At 37.5% G+C, this 23,343-nt stretch overlaps 1 protein-coding gene across 1 annotated transcript in view; it reads left to right on the forward strand.

Moving 5' to 3' along the window:
• ITGA4 (integrin subunit alpha 4) overlaps window positions 1-23,343 on the forward strand; it is a 77,263-nt gene that overhangs the window by 47,534 nt on the left and 6,386 nt on the right. The window contains exons 16-22 of the mRNA XM_004426693.3: window positions 1,960-2,109; window positions 4,420-4,496; window positions 16,252-16,402; window positions 18,093-18,188; window positions 18,874-18,953; window positions 19,326-19,415; window positions 21,079-21,169. Of these exons, the coding sequence (XP_004426750.1) occupies window positions 1,960-2,109; window positions 4,420-4,496; window positions 16,252-16,402; window positions 18,093-18,188; window positions 18,874-18,953; window positions 19,326-19,415; window positions 21,079-21,169 (735 nt within the window). The remainder of the gene's footprint in view (window positions 1-1,959; window positions 2,110-4,419; window positions 4,497-16,251; window positions 16,403-18,092; window positions 18,189-18,873; window positions 18,954-19,325; window positions 19,416-21,078; window positions 21,170-23,343) is intronic.

The raw sequence follows: 23,343 nt of genomic DNA on the forward strand, positions 1-23,343 counted from the left end.
GAGAAGAACCTGTAGGTTGAAATGGCCATATGAAAAGTGGAGTAAAACTCAGATTTACAATTAAATTGTGAGTATGAGAGACATTCAAGTGTGTGACCAATTCTTCAAATATCTTCCAACTATAGCGACAATTCTAATACCAAGAAAAATACAAACTGCATAGTTCCTGTATAGATGGACTGTATCTGCTGACTGTGACTGCCCTCTCAAATCCTGAGATCATTTCTACCTTCAATTTTTGTTGTGCTTAGAATACTTGTTTCATAGATTTGCCATCAACATGTCTTATTTCATGTAATTTAATTAAATTGTCAACCGAATTCTGTTATAAATCCTCATGGATTACTTTATAGTAAAATCTTATTTGCCCACCCTCTTAAATAAGCAAAGAAAAAAATAGTCTGTTTTGTTCAATACACTTTGAAAATCTCATTTCCGTCTAGGGAGGGCTCAGAGAGGTGCTTTCTAAGAGATGCCATGTCTTATATCTTATGTGATTCCATATATATATATATATACACACACATATATATATATATATATTTTTTTTTTGCTGAGGAAGATTTGCCCTGAGCTAACATCTGTTGCCAATCTTCTTCGTTTTTTGCTTGAGGAAGTTTCTTCCTGAGCTAACATCTGTATCAATCTTCTATTTTATACGTGGGTCGCCGCATGGCCACTGACAGACCAGTGGTGTAGGTCTGCGCCCAGAAACCCAACCCAGGCCACCAAAGTGGAGCATGCCAAACTTAACCACTATGCCACAGGGCTGGCTCACATATATTTTTTTCATAGACTTGAGATTCTAGAACACCTTTACTATCTAGTGAAGGGCTTCGTTAATTGTATGCCAAGTGCTTTCGAAGTTACTTTCTTGTCGATTATTTTACTGTTTGTGCATATGTATGTTAGTAAATAATTTTGAAAGTAATGTATATCCCCTTTTAATGAGGAAGCTAGCAAATAATCAAGTGAATAGATAAAATAATTTTTAAGTTCATTGGAAAGTGTTTTCAAAAAAGAGAAAAATAATACCTGCATGTAGAAATAAAAGTTAAAATATATGAATTGACAATCAATGTAATAAACTCGAGCTGTTTCTTTGAGTGCAAAAAACAATACACTTTAAAAATCTAATGATTCAGAAAGACTTTTTGACCACATATGAATAAGATTAGGAATGAGAAACACTGTGTAAAAATTAGAATGATATTAAATTTAGAAGAATATCATACAGAGCAGAATGGATTCTGAATGGGGTACAATTCCTGTGTAATCAATAAATAAATCCAAGAACTCTTTCTTTATAAAGTGTAAAAGCACAATAAACCTAGAAAAACAGCAACAACTAGTAAGAAAATTCAGTAAAGTAACTAGGATTAAAGATTAAATATACAAAACAAATAACTTTCCTATGTGCCATTTGTAACCTGTTAGAAAATGCAATTGGATATGTTTCATAATAAATATGAAACGAATCAAATTGAATCAAAAGGTTACTGAGAGATATAAAAAGAAACCCTGAATAAATTCAGAGAGAGATCATATTTCCACAAGTCTACTACAGGGAAATGTGAAATAGAATAAAATGTTGATTAGCATTTTGAAGTGATTTACAGAGTTTATAATGGAAAATGCTCATGCTGTAATGTCAAGTTATGAAAAGTATGCATAGAAAATAGCATGAAAGAAAATATGCTTAAATGTAGACCATTATAACTATTATTGGATGGTTATAGTTTTTCATTTTTTTATACTTTTTGTGTTTTTTCTAATAAACATAAATGCTGTTGTGAAAAAATATACATGTTCAGTTTTATCACAATTTAGATTAAAAGATAAGGATTTTCTTTGGCTTCCATGTGTTGTGTTTGGCCTTATGTAGGAAAGGAGGAGCTTTTGTATTTTATTTACATGCTTATTTTTATTATTAATTTATGTGGTTTTAAATTTCCTTAGAAAGATGTGCGAGACATCCTCACCCCAATTCAGATTGAAGCTGCTTACCACCTTGGGCCTCATGTCATCAGTAAACGAAGTACTGAGGAATTCCCACCCCTTCAGCCAATTCTTCAGCAGAAGAAAGAAAAAGACATCATTGAAAAAACAGTAGGTATATTTTTCTTTATTCACAACATTATGTGACATATAACTAAAGAATTTTTTTTTGAAATATTGCATAATTCTGGGGAAATGAGTTATCTCTGAATTTTTTTAAATTTTTTATGAATTTTTTAATAAAGAGATTTATGATATATCTTGTTTTCCATTTTTCTTTATTTTTTATATTCCCTTTAGGATATTGAACTGAATATTTTAAAATATGCATTTAGTCATAGCAGTGGTTTCCCATATACGTAAAATGTTAATTTTCTCTCCTCAATGCATTGCCAGTGAAGAAACTGTATTACTAGAAAGCACTCAAAATGGAAGTGAGTTGGCTTCATGAGTTAGTTATTCACTGTCATCATCTGTGTTCAGTTTCTCTTTCTCATTTTCTGTCTCCCTCTCTCTCATTTTGTCTCCGTCTCACTCACCCTACCCACGGATTCACTCGTGTCTTGTTAGTCAGATTCCCTTGCTAGATTGTACTCATTTATAAACATATGTATTTATGGTACATAACAATTTCTCTTTTTAAATTTAACTTTGTGTTTTTCATCCACATCCCGGGATCAATTGCATTTTGAGATGGATGCTGCATTCTAACCAGTGAACTGCTTTTTCTAATTTATCCCAAGATATATCAGTTTCACTGACATTGTGTTTATTCCCAGGAGTCTGGTTGTTCAGACCTTTACTGTCCAACAGCACAAAGACATAGTCAACAGGATGTTTTGGGGCATGGTAAAAGCATTCATTAAACATTTGCTAATGGCACACAGAATGTTAAAGATGAAAGGGACATTTAAAGGTCTAGTTCATATCCTGTCCAGACAAAATTGCCCTTTGGTCACTTGAAGATATTTGACCTTACAATCACCACTGTCTGGTCTACAATACTAGACTGAATGAAGATAATAACTTCAGAGCACATTTTCTCTATACCCTTAGATGAAAATATTGATGAAGTCCATTTTTTTCACTCTTCTGTTGAACTTCAGTTTTCAATATCAACTATTTTTAAATGTCTTCAATAATGGAAATCTCAATATTGTAATTACACAAGCCAAAACCTTAGCAATTTGTAGTTATATTAGAATAACATAATTTTGATTCTTAGAACAGCCTGATTTACAAATAAGACTGGTAGGGCGGCTAGTCCCGTGGCACAAGCAGTTAAGTGCACGCATTCTGCTTCAGTGGCCCAGGGTTCGCGGGTTCGGATCCCGGGCGCGCACTGACGCACCACTTGTCATGCCATGCTGTGGCGGCGTCCCATATGAAGTAGAGGAAGAGGCACAGAAGTTAGCTCAGGGCTAATCTTCCTCAGCAAAAAAAAGAGGAGGATCAGCATCAGATGTTAGATCAGGGCTGATCTCCCTCACACACACACACACACACACACACACAAAATAAATAAATAAACAAATAAACAAATAAGACTGGTAGAAGAAAAATCATATTTACTTAATCACTTAGAGAAAGATTTACACTTTCCGTCAGCTCCCCAGGTAGGCAGTCTGTGGTCTGATGTGCTGTTTGACAGCTCACCGGTCACTTCCCATTTCAGGTGCCTGGCTCCTCTGACTTTCTAGATTTCTTTTCCTGCATCTCTCCCTCTTTACCTATTCTGCTCAGCTTTCTTCATTTTTATCTCTCTCCATTTTGGCTTTGTCCAGCTTATACCTCAGGTCTTCCCATGAACCTTATAGTATCTCTGAGTCCTATTAAAATGCTTAGAGTTAAATAAATTCTGGAACCTTTATGATAGACTATCATTTAATCTTGTTCAATATATCCTCAAAATAAAATTTCTAAATTTCTACATTTTGTTATTTTCAATGAATATAAAATCACTGTCCTACCATCTGCAAAAATTAAATGCCATGCTTTTGCGTAATAAGTGGGATCAGACTACTGCATTACCAGAAAATTGAGAGGAACTCAACCAAGAACATCTTGGCAGCACAGGTTTTAAACCCTTACATAGGTTACTACCGCAGTTTGATTCAACTTATTTTTCTACACAGCTGTTATGAAATAAAAAATCATTTTTTCTACTTAAAAAATTTAGGCTTTAAATGTACCTATTGGAAGAACTTAGTTCCTTTAGCCCTGCTGCAATTATTTGTCACTTGAACCTACTGACTAATTTTCTAATTGAACTCTTCAAATGGGATAAAATAAGGAGTTATCAATTTGATTTATTAATTTCATTTTTCTCATGTATCATAGATGTCTTACTCTTTAAAAAACACAGAAATATACCTACTGAGTTTAACTAAAATAAAAAATACTGTCATATTTTATTTCCAGATAAACTTTGCAAGGTTTTGTGCCCACGAAAATTGTTCTGCTGATTTACAGGTTTCTGCAAAAATTGGATTTTTGAAGTAAGTATAGTTTATTCTCTGTTATTCATCAAGATGGGTTAATGGGTGTGTGCATGTGGTAGTTCTAAAGAGAAAAGAACTAAGAACTAATCTTCGGGGGTTAGTAGCATTTAAAGAACTGGAAAAGAACAACATTCTACTGTAAGAGATTAAGTGATCTATACATCATTCACATAAGTATATACTCAAAGATTACCACTTTGTGAAAGAAGGCTTTATGAGGCATGTTTTAATCTTTTATTGATAAGTCAAAAGATATTTCAGGATTTAATCGTGCCTTGGGTTATCATTATAATTGTAGCTATGTTTTAGACATATGTAAGTGCCTGTTAACAGAGTTTTGATGGCAAAATGAGCTAACCTTCACTACATTAATGCTTAGTTGTTTTTTTGTGTGTGTGTGTGAGGAAGATCAGCCCTGAGCTAACATCTGCCAATCCTCCTCTTTTTTTGCTGAGGAAGACTGGCCCTGTGCTAACTTCTGTGCCCATCTTCCTCCACTTTATATGGGATGCCACCACAGCATGGCTTGCCAAGCGGTGTGTCGGTGTGCACCCGGGATCCAAACTGGTGAACCCCGGGCCGCTGCCCTGGAGCGCACGCACTTAACCACTTGCACCACCGGGCCGGCCCCAATGCTTAGTTTTTTATCACCCAGAAAACTGGTTACATAATTCAGACTGATGTACAAAACAAAGAAATCCCTCTCTCTATATATAAACAACATTTGAAAAGGGATAAACCATCTTGTTCTTCTAAATTCACAGAAGGTGCAACAGCAAAAAGAAAACATATGTAATGGGCTTAGAATAGCACCTAGCACATAGTGAAAACTAGATAAATGTTGGGAATAAACCATAATTTTGTAACATATCTAAATCCCCTATACTGAAATTGTTCTTCATATCAGAGGGAAGATATGAAAATGAGGAACAGAGAGACAGAATTCCTACTTCAGGTTGAGGGATGGTTGTATGTGGGAAGTGAAGGAGGGGAAGGAAGCATCAGTGACAGGGCAGGAAGATGGGAAACTATTTGGGGAGGCAGGAATATAAAGGAAGGAAGTTTAGATTGGGGCATGTTGAATTTGGTAAGACTTCTCTCTGCAGCTTTCCACTTGAAAATCTAGTTCAGGATTGTATTTGGAAGTCCTCTACACATTGATGACTTGTGAGAATGCCCAGGGTGGCGGTAGGGGGTAGAAATGTGAATTTCACCGAGAAAAGAACTAAGGATCAAATGTTGGGGGGACAATTTTATTTTAAAGAGCTTAACAAGAATAGGGAGTACCTGTAGGAGACTGAAAAGAACTAAGAGGAGAGCCAATTCCATAGTGAAATAGCCAATGGAGAATATAAAAAGAGGGACTTAATATCGTAAAATTTTGTAGAGAGATCAGATAGCATAATGACTGAGGAAAGGTTATGGGAGTTGGCATTTAAAATGTGACTTGTAGGTAAAGAAGGGTGTCACTGGCAAATTTTGAGATAGAAATTTCAGTGCAGTAGTAGCCAAATGACAGGGTTAGTGACTAAGGGAAGGAGAATATACTGCGAATAAGTAGATTCAACTACAGAATTTTTATGTATTTATCACATGTTGTTATTTATTTAATCATGGGAAGACATAAACAAGTGTGAGGGTCAAAGGCAGGGAAAAGAATAAATTGGAGAGAGAAATTTTCTACTTAAATCCAGGGGGCATTTTTCAGATCCTATTTGAACTCTTCTCTGAAGCATTTGACAGCTTTTCACTTCCTCTTTTGCTTTAATTTCCTTGATACCATCCTACTCCTATTCTCCTCCTACTTCTCAAGCCCCTCTTTCTCAATTGTCTTTGGAGGATCTTTGATTTGGGCTCTACTGGCTCCCTAAATGGTCCTCTCTCATCCCTTTCTCACACTCCCATATATTCCCCAGATAATCTTGTTCCCAACTCTGTCCTCGCTTGGCCTGCCTACACTGCTGATGCCCAAATCAGTATCTCTGAGTTTCACACCCACACATCCAGTTGTCTCTTAGACATGTCCTCTTGGGCACCCAGTCTCTATCCACCAATGACACCGTTAGTTAGTTACCAAAGCCAGAAAGCTTGAGCTCAACCTGCATTTTTCTTTCTTTATCCTTGATATCCAATAAATTACTAAGTCGTATAATACTACTACTTATGTATTTTTTATCCGTCGTACTTCTCTATCTCTACCACTGTTGCTTCAAGCCAGGAACTCAATATACTTCCTTCATTGAGCTTTCCTGCTTTCTGTGCTACTGGCCTCTGATTTTGCATTATTCTAATTCCTCTATCACGATGTTTCCAGAGTGAGCTTTCTAACATACACATCTGATAACAATGTTTCAGTGGCTCATTATCACTTTAAAATCTAAACTCCTTAGCGTTCTTTCTCACCGATTCCGCAGGACTTCTTTCCATCGATGGCAGACCCCTTCCAGTTGCTTGGCCGTGCACGCTCTCCTGAGCCTCTGTATCTTTTCACTTGTCTCACTTACCTACTTGACTAACTTTTATTTATCTTGTAAATCTCAGCTGTTTCCTAAGTGGAGCCCCCTTTGTCTCCTACTGTGCCCCTGGCCCCACTACCCTTGCACGCTCACCGCCATTACTGTCTGTCTCCACGCTATCCTGTAAGCCATTTCAAGGCAGGTTCCTGTCTTTTCATCTTTGTGTTCCCAATGCCTAACTCAGTGCCTGGAATGCTGTAGGCAACTAATAGATGTTTGCTGACAATGTAACAGAGGAATCAGGGTATAATGGGATCAGACTCAGGTGGAGGAGTTAGCCTTAGAAAGAAGCTAAGATTCTCCTTATCTTGAACTAAGCAGCTCTGAAAAGATGCTTAACATTAACAAATTTCAATGTGGAAGGAAGGGAAATGTAGAGAATTCATGGATAGCCAGAAGAAAAAGTATGTTTATATATGGAAAGTGAGGGCTTTGAGGATGGGTTTGGAGACTTGAAAGGAATGGGAAAAGATTCAAAATAGCTGTTATGATAAATGGGATAGGGAGTCAACTAGGAATGAGTAAATAGGTTGACAAACAGTGTTGAGTACCCTGCTGGGATGGGATCACATATGGCAGAGAATAAATTAATTCTTTTCACTTATGCAATGCCAGTATAGCCTTGAGCATCCACAGTTGAGGGCCAAGAAGCCCTAACCTATTTGATTGATAATTGGACTTTATACTTAAATTATCCAGATTGGCTGCTCAGATAGTCCAAAAACAATGACTACTAACTACTTTATATTGCAGCATATAATGTGGTGCCTTTGTTGATTTATTAGTTGAATAATTTATAACCTTCCCATTCATGTATTTATTTTCCTCCTAAAATGCTTATTTTTCTTGGTATTTTTGCTGTCATGAGCCTTTGATAAGAAGAAGAGTTGTGTGTGGGAAAGCTTATCTAAGCTATAAATAAGTAGTGTTTACATTTTCTTAAATTGGACACTCCCGCTGTCACCGTGTCATCTTTCATTGCAATCCCTCTGGCCTATGAGAAAATGGGACTTTGAAATGTGTGAAAATATTACCAAGAATTCTTCTTTCCTGAAGAATGAAAATACATCTTGTTGAATTAAGATATGGAATTATTAATTTAATTGAATTATTAGTTTTTCTTCATTATATATTTTCTCACAGTAAGATACTGCATTATCTACTTTACATTTTTAATTTGAAGTGATAATATTTTTTGTAGTCTAAATATCAAGTCCATTAGGATTTTAAATGGCAGCCAACAGAGGGTAAGGTAGTGTTTCTCAAGATGTCGCCTCTGAGTCACCTTCATGAGAATCACCTGGACTGCTTGATAGAAATGCAGGTTCCTAGGTCCCAGACTATCCAGATCAGAATCTATGGGGGCCAGGCCAGAAATATTCATTATTAATAGGGCTCCAAGTGGTTCTTATCACACTAAAATCTTGGAACCAATGGTGGTTAAGTGTTCCAGATTTGAAGTTAAACTAACCTGGTCAAGTTCTATAGCTACCATTTATTACCTGAATGACCTTTTTAGAGAAGCCTTTTAACTTCTGTAAACCTCTTTCCTCATTTATAAGTAGGTAAAATAATACCTACTCTGTAAGGTTGTTTTAAAGATAAAATGCAATAATGCAGGCCAATATATAGCACAAAACCTGGTACATATGAAGGCTTGATAAAAGTTATTTTTCATATTATAGTTGGAATATTTATGGATCGTGATACAAAATAACTTTAGTTTGGTTATAAAATGAAATTTTGCCAGTGAATTCCAAACATTTTTTGCACATTATTTGCCCAGAGTTTATCGTTTTTTTGTGTCCCAAGAGTGCTGCTGGGACATAAAGAATGACGGGTCAGCAGATTTCAGTTTCATGAGGTTTGAAGTGGCATGAACACCAGTGTAAAGCGTAAGCCCCACTCTTTTATACCAGTTAGGAACGTTACAGGCTCTCCCTCTCAGGTAAATGACAACTTTGAGGAATTTTCAAACGAAAACTCTTCTAATGAATTTTCAGGCCCACAGGAAAGGTTCTGACAGACTGTTTTGCATTTTTAGTAAATTATACTCTATCAGATAAAAATGTGCCTTTCCCACATAGGTGTCCTGTCTCCCTTCTCAGTAATAGTGGGCAAATTGTGACCATATGTTCTGCACATTCTCCTGACTATAACTCCACTGGCACTGATGGTGTTTATATGTCCCAGAGCTACAAACCTGCTTTAGGTAAATGTGTTTACTCAGTAAAGAACATGAGTTTCTCAAGACTGCAATAATAGACTGCCGACAGCAAACTAAACCATGTTTATGCACTCCGCCTCATGTTTTCATTAAGTTGAGGCTTCCTCCTGAATGTATAAATTCTCAGGACAATAAACCACATCCAAAGGGACTTACACTGCAAAATACAGATTAACAAATATGACTATCAAGATTATAAATATAATAGCAGGTGTTAGCCATCACATAGGCAGTTTAAAATCAAGTCTTTCATAGTGATTACTGACGTAAATGACACCACTTCTCTTTTGTACCTCAGACATGCTTCCAGTGAACGTGATGTAGAGTTTTCCTGAACAATTGCTTTCATTTCAGTTAGGAATGATTTTAACTGCAAGTAACAGAATACCTGACTAATAGTGACTTAAACAATAAAGGCACTTAATTGTTTTGCATATAAGCAGGCTGAAGGAAGTACTTGCAGCTTTAGTGAGCAGCTTCCCAAATCTGGACACTCGTGGTTACCTTTCCAGTTCTCTTGGTTTTTCCCTCATGGTCACCAGGTGGTGGCTGCAGCAGCACCAAGGTTCCCAGCAAGAAAAACGGAGCAGGAGCAAAATTCTGTGTCCTCTGGAGGCTGCCTTTCCAGAAAGGGAAGTGCCTTAGCAGACTTCTTATTCTGATTAACCAGATCTGTGTTACCTGCTCACCTCTGAATCTATCACGGTTGAAGGAGAATGGAGTCATCATGATCATATTAGATCGATCATAATTCATTCCCTGAAGCTGAACTAAGGGCTTATCTTCGGCAATATCAAGGGAATGCTGCCTACTGCCTGAATAATCTGGGGTTCTGTTAGCAGCTAGGAAGGGAAACCACTGTTGGGCAGACAGTGAGCAATGTGCAGCATCTGCTACGTTGCTGTTAGCCCCCCACAGAGCTACTCTAACAAAATTGTCCATTTTTAAAATGGAGATAGCAGGAATATATGCCTCACTGAGCTCATAGAGTTTGAGGAAGATGAATTATATACCTTATACACTAAAACATGCTAATTCCTAGTTCAGGCTTCCGAACCATGTTCTTCTGCTATTGTAGTCTGGAGCTCAATGAGTTTGCCTTTATTCGATAAACTCTTAAATGTCAGGCAACTGATGTATCCCAGTAGATGAGAATTTTCCAGTATTTTTTTCCCTGAAGTCAGTAGAACAAAAAAGGATAAAATTTTCCTTGGGCTTGTAGGCCACTTGACGTAGGCTACTTTTTTGTCATAATAGTGACTCTCATATCTTGACGCAGGTACATATCAATTTACATTATATTTTGTTCTAGCATCTTGATTAAAAACAAGTTAGCTAGGAAGCACTAATTCATTTTATCAAGGCAAAGCACATTCATTATACTAAGACTTGGGGAGCATTTCCTGCAAAATAAAACAATATCATTCACTCAGGAAAAACATAGAGCCTTGGTGCTGAATACATCATTTTCCTATTTTTCCTCTTACACTTATTAAGTTATGATTCTGTATGTACACAGTACCTTGATTTGTTTAAATTACGTGGATTCTAGGCTGCTTTGTAAATTTCAAGTCTGCATTATGCGTGTTTTAATGAAGAATGAACTATGATTCCCTGGGAAAGCTCTGGTTCAGCCTTGTCGCACTTCCAGATGTGCACCTGGTCCTTTATTATGTCTCATGTAAAAAGCTGGTGGGTATCTTTCCAATGGCACCTTGTTAATGAATCAAGGTACAGTAAGATATATATCAAAACAAAAGAGTAAGATTGTAATTATGATAATGTAGCAAAAGAGCTTAAAAATGGAAACTAAACCAGGAGTCTGGCTGCTGAAATGTGAACATTGTGTTTCTCTTTAATTTGCTGTTGTCTTGGAACCTAGCTGTTTATGCCGTGCTTTCACCTTCTGTTGCTTGTCTAAGTGCCAACTTCTTTCCCAAAGGTGTTCAGTGACTAATGCTTTGGTTACAAGCCAGAATATTTTATAAATGTCTATTTCTAGGCAGCTCTTCTACAAGTCTTAATTAAACTTTAATGTCAAGCTGAAGTCTACTTTTAGAACCTCTTGGTTCCTTTAGTTGTAACATGATTATAGAACAGTAGGGGGAATGTAGGACAGCCATGTGTCCGCACATTTCCTCCCTGCCATTTAACACAGTGCCACCAAGCAGATGCATACTTATGTAACACACAGGTTTACAACATAAGAATGAGTAAATCACAGCCATTCCCTAAAATATTGGGAGAAATAGCATACTGTCACTGAGTCAGATTCTTCCACCCTGAAATGATAGCCATGGTTTAGAATTACTGCTTTTTTAGTTATTGTACATCATTCCAGAGTTATCCAACTCCTCAAACCCAGGGATCAGAAGCTAGAGATTCTACATATGGACATGTTCTTCATTCCTTTCTCCTCGATGTCTCGAGTACCAACCAAGGAACTATGAAGTCTGAGGGATCGTTTTCTCTAATGCTGTATCCTATGCCATCTGAAATAATGAAGCCTCTATTATTGTCAGAATAATATAGATTTTAAATATAGTAAGATTATGTGGTATGCTTATTTCTAAACTAATTATACTCATCAATAAGACTGCTCTATGGCAGAGCTGACAAACTTTTCCCATGAAGGGACAAATAATAAATATTTTAGGCTTTGTGGGACAGAGATCTCTGTCTCAAGCACTCCCTTCTGCCGTCATAGTGCAGAAGTGGCCACAGATGAATGAGCATGGCTGTGTTCCAATAAACCTTTATTGACCAAACCAGGCGGAGGTTCAAATTTGGCCTTCAGCAGTTTATGAACCCCTACTCTATGGTATGCTTGCTTTTTATATAACAATTCTGTAGTACTTTACTTTATGTTATTTAAATATAGTTCCATATAGTATGTTTTGTTATTTAAATATAATTTGCTAGTATAATTTAAACTGGTTGCCAAATTTAGCCAGATTTAGAAATTTTCAGGAATTAATCCTGTGTTAACAAGCGTAAGGATCTACTCATAGATAGATAGACAGACAGACAGACAGACTGACCCAACAGAATTACATAGATATATTCACCAAAAGACTATAATAGCTCCAAACTAGAGTTGCCAGAATTCCCAATGACTGTTGAATGGATAAATAAAATATAGTATATTTACAAAATGGAATATATATACACCAATGAGAATAAACAATTTACAACTACATGCATCAATATAGATTAATCTTACAAAGAAAATTTTGTGTTAAGAAAGCCTGATACTCAAAGGTTACATACTCTCTGATTCCATTTATATGAAATATAAAACTGGGCAAAGCCAGTCTATACTAGAAAAAGCAAGATAGCGGGTGGAGGGCGATAATCGGAGGGAAGGGAGCACAAGGGTATTTCTACGGCGCTGGTAACATCTTTTTTCTTCATCTGGGTGCTGGTTTCACATGTGTATTTGGAAAAGTTTGTTTGTAAAAATTCACTGAGCTGTACACTTAGGATATGTGCATTTTTCTATATGTATGTTCTACTTTGATAAGTAAGTTTAAAATGGAAAAAAAGTCAGGATAAGAGGAGAAGAACTTTTAGGCATTAAGTGAACAGTCCAGTTTCTTAGAGCTATGTTATTGGATGCATAAAAGTGGGGAGAAGTGTCCAAAATTATAATTTTGTTTGCACATTCCGAGGTTCATAAGAATTAATAATTTGCTTCTCAAACTATACCCTCTTTCCAGTGTTGATGTAGCTATTAATTTATTGGTCAATTCAGTAGTTATGTTGCAACTAAAATGTTAGGTTATGTGGGTGGGGCACACATCACATACATGTGGTCGTAGTAGATATTTACTTTCTTATCTTAATGAAACATTTGGAATTTGTATACCATCACAGAACAAACATGGCTATAATTTGATAAAATTTATAATGATGAGTTCATGAACTTTTAGCAATTACTTATCCAATAATTCTCCCAATTTTTCTCATGTGTTTTAGTGTGACCCAACTCTTTTTAATGTTTGATACAATTATACATAACATATATTTTTTGAACACTAATCGTGTTGTTAGGCTCTGAGCAAACAATGATAATCATAACCCAGCATCTTCTCTCAATAACTTATTCTAGTGGTGAGCAAAACCAGACAGCATGAAAATGTCACATTTATAGGGGTGCCCAATGTGCTTTGGGAGAGGGAGAAGCCACTTTTCTTAGGGGGAATGCAATGCTGGGTTACAGGGCTTAGCAATGAGTATCAACTGGAAGAACTTATAAGAACTCTTAACATCGACATGTAAGCTGAATCTTGAAGAACAAGTGAAAGTTAACTAGATTCATGAAGGGCAAAGATGTTCAAGACAGAGGATAGCTTGAAATAAGATACAAAACACAGGTGTTTGGACACCTGTTTGTAGGTAACTATGACTAAAGCAAAGGAATGAGTTGTGCAATGGAGAGAGAGACAGGGGCCAGCTCTTGAAGCCCTCATATGCTGTGCTAATGAGTTAGAACTATTTTTTTTTTCCTTCTAGCTTTGTTTTTTATTATTTTTTAAAATTTTTTGTATTGACATAACATTGGTTTATAACATTGCATAAATTTCAGGTGTATATAACTGTGTTTCGACTTCTGTATGGACTACATCATGTTCACCACCAAAGTCTAGTTTCCATCTGTCACTGTACAAATATCCCCCTTTACCCTTTTCATCCTCCCCCTACCCCCTTCCCCTCTGGTAACCACCAATCTGTTCTCTGTATCTATGTGTTTGGTGGTGATAGTGGTGGTGGTTTTATCATCCACATATGAGTGAAATCACACAGTAGTTGTCTTTCTCCATCTGACTTACTTCGCTTATCATAATACTCTCAAGGTCCATCTACGTAGTTGAAAATGGCAAGATTTCATCTTTTTTTGAGTAGTATCCCATTCTGTATATATACCATATTTTCTTATCCATTCATCTGTCAATGGGCACTTAGGTTGTTTCTAAGTCTTGGCTTTTGTGACTAATGCGCCGATGAACACTACAGAACTCTATCTTGAAGGCATCAGAGGATATTAAGCAGGCATGTGATGTTATCAAGTTAGCTTTCTGGAAAATGACCCTCTCTGGCAATGTGAAAATTGGATTGGAGAAGGAGGACTTAAGAAATCAGTTAAGGGTAAAATCCAAGTTAACTTAGCTTGAATCATGAAATTTTCAGACCTTTTTTATTTAAAAAAAAATTTCAAATATTCATTCAGCTCAACCTAAATAATTAAAATAGTAGAAAAGCAAGAAGCAACATGCCTTTGCCATCCACAGGCAAAAGCATCCACAGGCAAAAGTGGTTCCCTACCCTAGTCTCCCAGAGCCCTTCATTCATAACTCTTTCCCGTGTATTTATGTAACATTTGTTTACATTTGTTTATAAATCTGTCCTTTACTATATAAGCTCTACAAAGGTGTGAATTTTTTTGTGTGTGTGAGGAAGATTGGCCCTGAGCTAACATCTGTTGCCAATCTTCCTCTTTTTGCTTGAGGAAGATTAGCCCTGAGCTAACATCTGTGTCGATCTTCCTCTATTTTGTATGTGGGATGCCACCACAGTCAGGCTTGATGAGCGGTGCGTAGGTGTGCACCCAGGATCCCAACCCGCCAATCCCGGGCCACCAAAGCAGAGCGCTCGAACTTAACCACTACGCCACCAGGCCAGCCTGTGGTGGGAGTTTTTTTAAAAACTATTTTTGTATCAGAGAGTAACGAACATAATGATCTATTATACAGGAGCTTTCAATTATAGTCAATCAGTCATTCATGCATCTTTTGAGTAATGCTTAAAACATAAATTTTGAGGGCTGGCCCCATGGCTTAGCGGTTAAGTGCACGCCGCTCCGCTACTGGCGACCTGGGTTCGGATCCCGGGCGCACACCAACGCACCACTTCTCCGGCCATGCTGAGGCCATGTCCCACATACAGCAACTAGAAGGATGTACAACTATGACACACAACTATCTACTGGAGCTTTGGGGGAAAAAAAAAAAGGAGGAGGATTGGCAATAGATGTTAGCTCAGAGCTGGTCTTCCTCAGCAAAAAGAGGAGGATTAGCATGGATGTTAGCTCAGGGCTGATCTTCCTCACACACACACACACAAAAAACATAAATTTTGAAACTTGTTCTGTCCTTAAACACTTCATCTTAAATCAATTCACAAATAACTACTAAATGCCTACTATGTGCTTAGCATTTCCACACATAGTTTATTCAAACGCTAAGCTTCTATACAGATGTTGAATAGAATGATACAATGTAAACATTATTGAAGAAACTTTATAAACTCTAAAGTTCTAGGTGAATGTTGACCTTTCCTATTGTTATGATTATCCTCACCCGATATTTTGCTTTGGGTCACATTCTTCTATGGTTGAACTAATTTTTCTAAATTTTAAATTATTCAATATCTAAGAACATCTTTGAGGAAAGCTTATAGAATCATAACATTCTGTAACTGAAGGTTTCTTTGAGCTCTTCTAACCCTCTAATTGGTAAAGAGAATGAGCTGTGTAGGCGAAGAGATTTGCGTTTGCCTTGAGACTTGAGAACATTCTAGCTGTGATATCCTGAATAAGTTTCTTAAGCCTCAGGTTCCTCATAGATAAATGTGTTGTTCTGAGGATTTCATGGAATGTGCATGAGCCAAATCTTCACAGAATGGTAGTTGTTATTAGTACAGATGGGGTGACTCAGGCTTAAAAATGCTAAATGACCTCCCTTCAGAAGAAGTGGAGCCAGAGCTAGAACTTGAACTCACTCTTAAAAAGCAAACTAATTAAAAAACAAACTTTTCTCGGGTAATAGTTGACTGAATTTATACGAAATAAGAGAAATTGAGTTCTTTTTCACATGGATTTGCATCTACTTGCATGGGGTCAACTCCCATGTTGTTTTCCCAAATTAGTATTTTAAGTTTGGGATAAATAAGTGAGGAGATGGGATTTTTATTTCCCAAAAAGAACTAAATAATATTACTTAATTTTTAGGCCACATGAAAATAAAACCTATCTTGCTGTTGGAAGTATGAAGACGTTAATGTTGAACGTGTCCTTGTTTAACGCTGGAGATGATGCCTATGAAACGACTCTGCATATCAGACTACCCACTGGTCTTTACTTCATCAAGATTTTAGATTTGGTAAGTATCAAAAACCACAATAGCATAATATTTTAGCCAGCCCAGTAGTCTAGTGGTTAAGATTTAGCACTCTCACTGCTGCAGCCAGGTTCATTTCCCGGCCATGGCACCACACCACTCATCTGTCAGGTGTCACACTGTGGTGGCTGTATGTTGCTGTGATGCTGAAAGCTATGCCACCGGGATTTCAAATACCAGCAGGGTCACTCGTGGTGGAGAGGTTTTCAGTGGAGCTTCCAGACTAAGACAGACTAGGAAGGACCTGGCCACACACTTCTGAAAATAATGGCCATGAAAACCCTATGAATAGCAGCAGAGCATTGTCTGATATAGCGCCAGAAGGTGACAGGATGGTGCAAAAAGACCGGCCAGGGTTCAGCTCCGCCGTGTACAGGGTCACAACGCCGTACACAGGGTGCTAGGAGTTGGAATCGACTTGACAGGCACTAACACAAAACATATTTTACTTAGTTTTAAAAAAATCTAAATGGTATAATTACATCAATTTGAGGCCTAAATATTTGGGGTATATTCAGACTTATCACTGAGGCTTCCAGTGATTTTGAGACTTCCTCCATTCTCCTGATCAAAATGACAAGTTCACTGGGATCGGACTGAGATCAAAAGAGGCAGCTTCCTGCCTCCGAATGCTACTACGTGAGAGAAGCGATTGTTCAGTTGTCCAGGCAAGCTGCTTGGGTGCCATTGCTTTTCTCACTGATACATGCTCATCGCGTGCTGTGATGCTGCTCCTCTTGGTTGGGGTCCCTGCACAAGCAATACTGATCCTCCTTGCTGGGCTCCAGTGTTACTGCTCTGCGTTTTAAGTTCACACGCCTAGTCTTGTTCCCAGAGAATTTCCAACAATCCAACAACCAACAATCTTCCACAAACCCCAAGACCTTAGTGTCAACCACATCGCAGGCAAGTTCTCTTCTCCTACACGAGTTTGAAGCACCTGGAGACCTTTTCTTACTACCAGGCCTGAGTCATGAACACTTAAATCCATCAGTGAGGTATTAATAAGGCTGAATTTCAAAGAGAAAATCTTCAATCACTTTCTTCTTTGATGTTTCTCTATCCCTTAGCAAATTTACCCATCCCTATCCGGAGACCATCTCCTCACACCAAGGGCATTTAGAGATGCCTTTGACCTCTCACAAATATCTATTACCCTCATTCTCTAGAGCATCGGGAGCCTATGTGCAATAGTAAGAGGGAAAACTAAAATATTCAGGGGAATATACATCTATATAATATACTATACTGAGCATTTGAATATGTATATCCTATTGTGATTAGTTATTGCGATTAAATACCTTCATGTTCACATCCCAGATGGAAGAGGGACAATGAAATATGGACCTTATGAATTCCTTGCTTTATGATTTTTCAAGGAACTGGACCTTGAATTAACTAGGGAACACACAAACATGGATGAAAGCTACCAGTCCAGGAATTATTCTGTGGAGAATTTACATGAATATTAAAATAAACCTATACATATGCACACATATTTATATAATTTGTTTATATTTCTCTTTATTTATCCCAAAAGTAAACAGAAAATACTCTTCCAGGAAAGTAAATTCTTTGGGGATGATTTTTTTTTCAAAACCATCCTTAAACATAAGTTACAAACTTCTTGTTCCCTTCCTACCCAAACCAGTTGTTTCATTTTTCCTTTTAGGAAGAAAAACAAATAAACTGTGAAGTCACAGACAGCTCTGGCATAGTAAAACTTGACTGCAGTGTTGGCTATATATATGTAGATCATCTATCAAGGGTAAGCATTTAGCATTTATAGTTTTTGTTTACTAACATGAATATAAAACATTTTCTATTTTTCCTATATTATGCTGCATACAAATATATAACTTATTACTATTATTTTTTGCTTAAGGTAAGCAGCTAAGTGATGAAATAAAACCAAAACCAACTGAGCTTGAGATCTTTGCGATTGTGTTTATATCCTTGGCAATGTTCACTGGAAAAAATAAAAGTGGGGGGGGTACGTGTTTATGTCAAGACGGGCATGTGAATGTGTCAATCAGAATTCTACTCCCTCATCTCACCCTTCTCCAACACTCCCCCCACCCCACCCCACCCCAGGTGGTCCTGTCTGCCAGGCATGTTACCTCTGCTATACAAAAAGGTGTTTCTGGCAAGAGTCCTCACTCAGCTTGTGAAATCATCTCTAATTTTGTCAGTCTGGACCTGCCTGTCTTGACATTTAGACGAGGCTTTGTCTCTGAATGTCATTTTGGAAATGCTGGTGCTTTAAAGTTGCCATAAACCCAAAAGCTTCCCCGTAGCTCACTGCTCGAGTGAAGGGTAGCCTATGCTTCTAGAACATAGTTTCCAATTCTCATTACACAGAACATAAACTCTTAAGAAAAATTAAAATTCAGATTATAAAAAAAAATGTTTTAGATTATTAACAAATTGGGCTTTCCCTCTGTGTTTTACAGATAGATGTTGGCTTTCTCCTGGATGCGAGCTCCCTCAGCAGAGCAGAAGAGGATCTCAACATCACAGTGCATGCCGCCTGGTATATTTCCTTGTGCAGAATAATTGTACTAAAGGAGATGGACTGCTGACCTTGGGTGGGGGGGGGACTTCAGGGGAACTATGGAGCTGTGTTCCATTGTCTACAGAAGAAAACTTCTCTTATGTGATCTAAGAAACAAACAAACAAAAACCCTCTAACCAGCTTGGAAGCAAATAACTGTAAATAATGAGAGCAAATTTCTGCCAACCCTGTCATAAAAATTTCTTACCACCACTTCTACTTTTATCCCCACTCCTCAAAAAGCATTTAAACCAACCTCCAAGTGTAGTAGGTATACACAGGATGTAATTAGTTCTAAGATGATTTTTGTGCTGGATGGATTCTAACAGGGTTTTCTATTTGCTTCTATAGTGAAAATCAAGGGGAAATGGACAACCTGAAGAGTAACAAGGTGACTTTAGCACTACCTCTCAAGTATGAAGTCATGCTAACTGTTCATGGGTAAGTAGAGATTGAGGCCTCCTGTAAAACTGAGACCTGATTTTAAATTCTGTTGCTTCTTACATCACTGGTCAAAACCATATTTAAAAAATTTTTATAAAAAGATCCTGTGCTGTTTCTGTCTTTTAACAATTACCTTGGCGTTGCAATCCCTTGCTTAGATGTTCATTATTTTGATCTTTATAATCATCACTGAGACCACCTCAAACTAGTGCCCAGCTGGAGGAGATTTCTTACTGGAAGAGCCCGATCAGCCTCTAGCCGGCCACGTCCAGCCTGTCAGTTGTGCGCTGTGCAGGCCAGGGGCCCCAGAAGTTGGGTAGCGTGTAGTTTGCGTGATCATACTTGGTGGCCATGGCAAATGGGAAATTCAAAAAAGTATGAGCTTAGTGAAATCACTACTCTCTAGAACCTGTGTCTGTGTATGTGGCAAATGGCTTGAGGTATGAGAGAGCCAACTACAAGGTGTCCCTTGTCCACCCTTTGTACCCGTGAATTACAGAATTCCTCAGCCACGGCCCTGGGGCCAGTATTCACTCATTATTTAAGTAACTGAGTGGATCCTCCTCTGTTTCAAGGAGGAGATGTCTGAAGAAAGAATGAAAGGAGTGTTAAGAAAACCTTTAACGATTTGAGTGGAAATTATTCAGGCTATTAGTCTTTGTTTAAAACCACATTTTTCAAGCAATAAGAGATACAGAATAGACAGATGAGCTCTTCTTGTTGCTCTAAAGATAAACCATCCCCAATCATTTTTAACCACCCATTACAAGCAGGGGGATAAAGGAAGCCATTTGAGGGAGAAGAGGACCTAGAGAGTGAGTGGGAAGCAAAGAAAAGCTGGTTGCATGTTTCCTGGTTTTGAATGTTTGTCTTGCCTCCTCCCCTTGATTTTCCTTTGATGAGTGTCCCCCTATTTTTCCATTATCCACATCTTGTCATTTTGGGCAAGGAGTGCTCTGCAAGTATTAAACTGCCTAAATCTACAACATTTGAATATTTTTCTTTCCTGTGCAATGGGTCTCTAATTTGTAGGATTTCATATTAGCTGCCAAGTAGGAGCAACTTATGGAGTCAGGATTTCCCTAGAAAAGTATTTCTCAAAGTTAATTACTGACCATACATGTGTCTAATCACAGGTAAAAGAGTGACAACCTTGTATTCTAACAAAATTTACCATACTTAGTGATATTTGAGTTGTTCCCCAGACTTGGGGTTCATTACAAATAGCCAGCAAGAATTAGGGATGGGAAGAAATAACTCAAAAATAGGTATGATAGACTGAGGTATGGGGGATATTGGAGCCACAGGGAAAAGCTAGAATTTGTCTCATATTTATCGATTTACATGAATCATTTGAGGGCTGAGAGAGAAGGAATGGTTGGCAGAATGAGCCAGGCAGTCTTGGGGAAGGCAAGCAAAAGATATTGGTGGGAAGAGATACTGTCACCCAAGTCAGAGCATATGGCTTTCTAATTTAATTACATTTTCACTAGAATTCTTATATTACCAAGAAACCAAAAGTATTCCAGGGTATTTAGGAGGCACCTATAGTCTGGATTAGGGCATATCTAGGCAATATGTTCTAATCCAAACCATAGAGAAAGACTATTTATAATACCTTATCAAATAAGACAGTTAAGTTTGAATTTGTTTCTATCAGGTTTGTAAATCCAACTTCTTTTGTGTATGGACCAAACGAGGAAAATGAGCCTGAAACATGCATGGCAGAGAAAATGAACCTCACTTTCCATGTAAGAAAAGTTGATTGTGTTGATATGTGTAACAAATGGAAAGAATGTTACTGATGATTGCTCCAGAGGACACCAGATACATGTAATGTCCCTCAGGCCCCGGCTGGCCTAGGGTGAGCAGGGACTGGAGCACGGGCACTCACGCTCTTTCCTCTTGGGCTCCCGCTCCTTTTTTCTCATTTGTCTTGTCTCTGTTGCTCAAGCCCACATCTCTTTACAGTACAGGTGGGAAAGAGCAAGCAGAAACATCGGTACCGCCTGAAACTGGCCGAGGAACTGAATGTACTAGAGATGCATACGGAAAACAGGATAGGCCAAGGGAAGGCATCTTTGGGTAGAAATCAGTGAAATCTCTTCTTGGTTCAAGCTTTATAAAAGCTCTAACATTATCTACCACGAAAGAAAGCTCTTACCTCTTGCATCTCCATTTAAGGTGTACTTGGTCAGCCTTTCAGGCCATAGGTATATGACCTGTGACAAGTGATGCATCATTTATTAAATAATCTTGTTAAAAAGTAAAGAGTATTATCATTATCCAAAAGTATTAATATACTAATATAAAGCTAAAAATTCTTTTAAAAAATTTTTACTGTCAACTGAGATTTTTGGTGTATCACAGATGTTGATTATAAGTAAATAATTGGAGATAATGTCCACAAAAATATTTTTTGAACCAAAACCAATTCCCAAATATTCTTAGAGCTATATAACAATCTATAGAATGTGAATGAGTCTGGATTAGACTAGGTACATTATAATATTTTGTAAGGCAATGTTTTTCAAAATGTGTGTCGGAATCACTTGGGGTGCTTATTCAAAATGCAAATTCCTGGGCCCTGCCTCAGAGCTGTGGAAGAATGACCTTGAAATCCTATTGATTCTATTGAGACTCCTATTGAGTCTATGTATACTCAAGTTTTTGTAAAACTAGTATACACTAGTGTTGAAAAAAATTTAGCCCTCTACTTTGAAGTCCCAAGAAGTGGTCCAATCAGAGCCCTATGGCAGGTTGTGCTTTGATAAACAAAAACAGAAACTGAGATGGACTCTAGAAAACTTATTCATTAATTCACAATTAATAGCTAACAAGTATTTTCTAGTTAAATTACAATAGAGTGTGACTGGAGATACTTTCAGTCTGTTGGTTTGGTGAATCTGTCCAAGTATGAAGATGTTCTTGGAGGTCTAAACGTTATTAGGTGAACAAGGACGAAGACTATTGTAGGTTAGATTGATTATTTGCTGGCATCAGGAAGACCTTATCTAAAGGTCTGGACACTACTGGGTACCCATTGCTGATACTGCCTTTTGCAACTGCCCTGTGCTTTATTGCCTAGCAATTACCACCTGTCCCAAAGCCAGGGACACTCTGTTTCTTCATCTATGTCATGTGCATTCAAAAAATTGAGTCTGAGTCATGCTATTTCATTCAGATACTGTGGCACATCTCTTTTCTGACTTATTGTATTTGTTTTATAGTTAAGCCCTCAGGAGGCAATAGTTTGGCTCAATTTCCTTTTTCAGAGATCTGTAATCCCCAAATTTATCAATAAAAAATCATTCCCTTATGCGTTATTAAAAACCTGTTGTATTGTCCCTAAAACCAAACAACCTACCCCATTTCTGATTTTCTGAGTGCATCAGCATTATAATTATCCTGAATTAAAATAGATTTTTATTCACTAACTGCTGATGATTATCCTCTCAACACAGAGTGATTTTGTGAAAACATCATAGGATTTAGAATTAGAATACCTGGGTTTTGGTCCCAATTATTGTCGCTTTTTAACTTTCATCTTGGGTACATCATTAACACCTCCTAGCATTCTCCTTAGCTGGTGAATGATAAAATATCGGCCCACTTCATGGAATAGTTATGAGGACCAACTGAGCACGGTTTTTTGAATTCATAATGTGCCATACAAATGTATGTTGTTTCTCTTTCTTTAGACTATTTCTGCAATAAACCATCAGCCTGGACATATTGGCCTAATCAATACCAAAAGGAGAGGGCTAGGAATAATAACTAGAGGCTACAATTATTAGCAAACTTTTTAAAGTTCTGACTATGAATATTCTGTCTCTCTTTGCTGTGCAGCTGCTAATAACAACCCTTCACCAGTATGAATGTTGCATGGAACATATGGGTTCACCTAAAAGTTCATTGACATCTC

Source organism: Ceratotherium simum, chromosome 9, assembly GCF_057802395.1.
Source record: "Ceratotherium simum simum isolate JZ-2026a chromosome 9, ASM5780239v1, whole genome shotgun sequence".
NCBI classification, from domain to species: domain Eukaryota; kingdom Metazoa; phylum Chordata; class Mammalia; order Perissodactyla; family Rhinocerotidae; genus Ceratotherium; species Ceratotherium simum.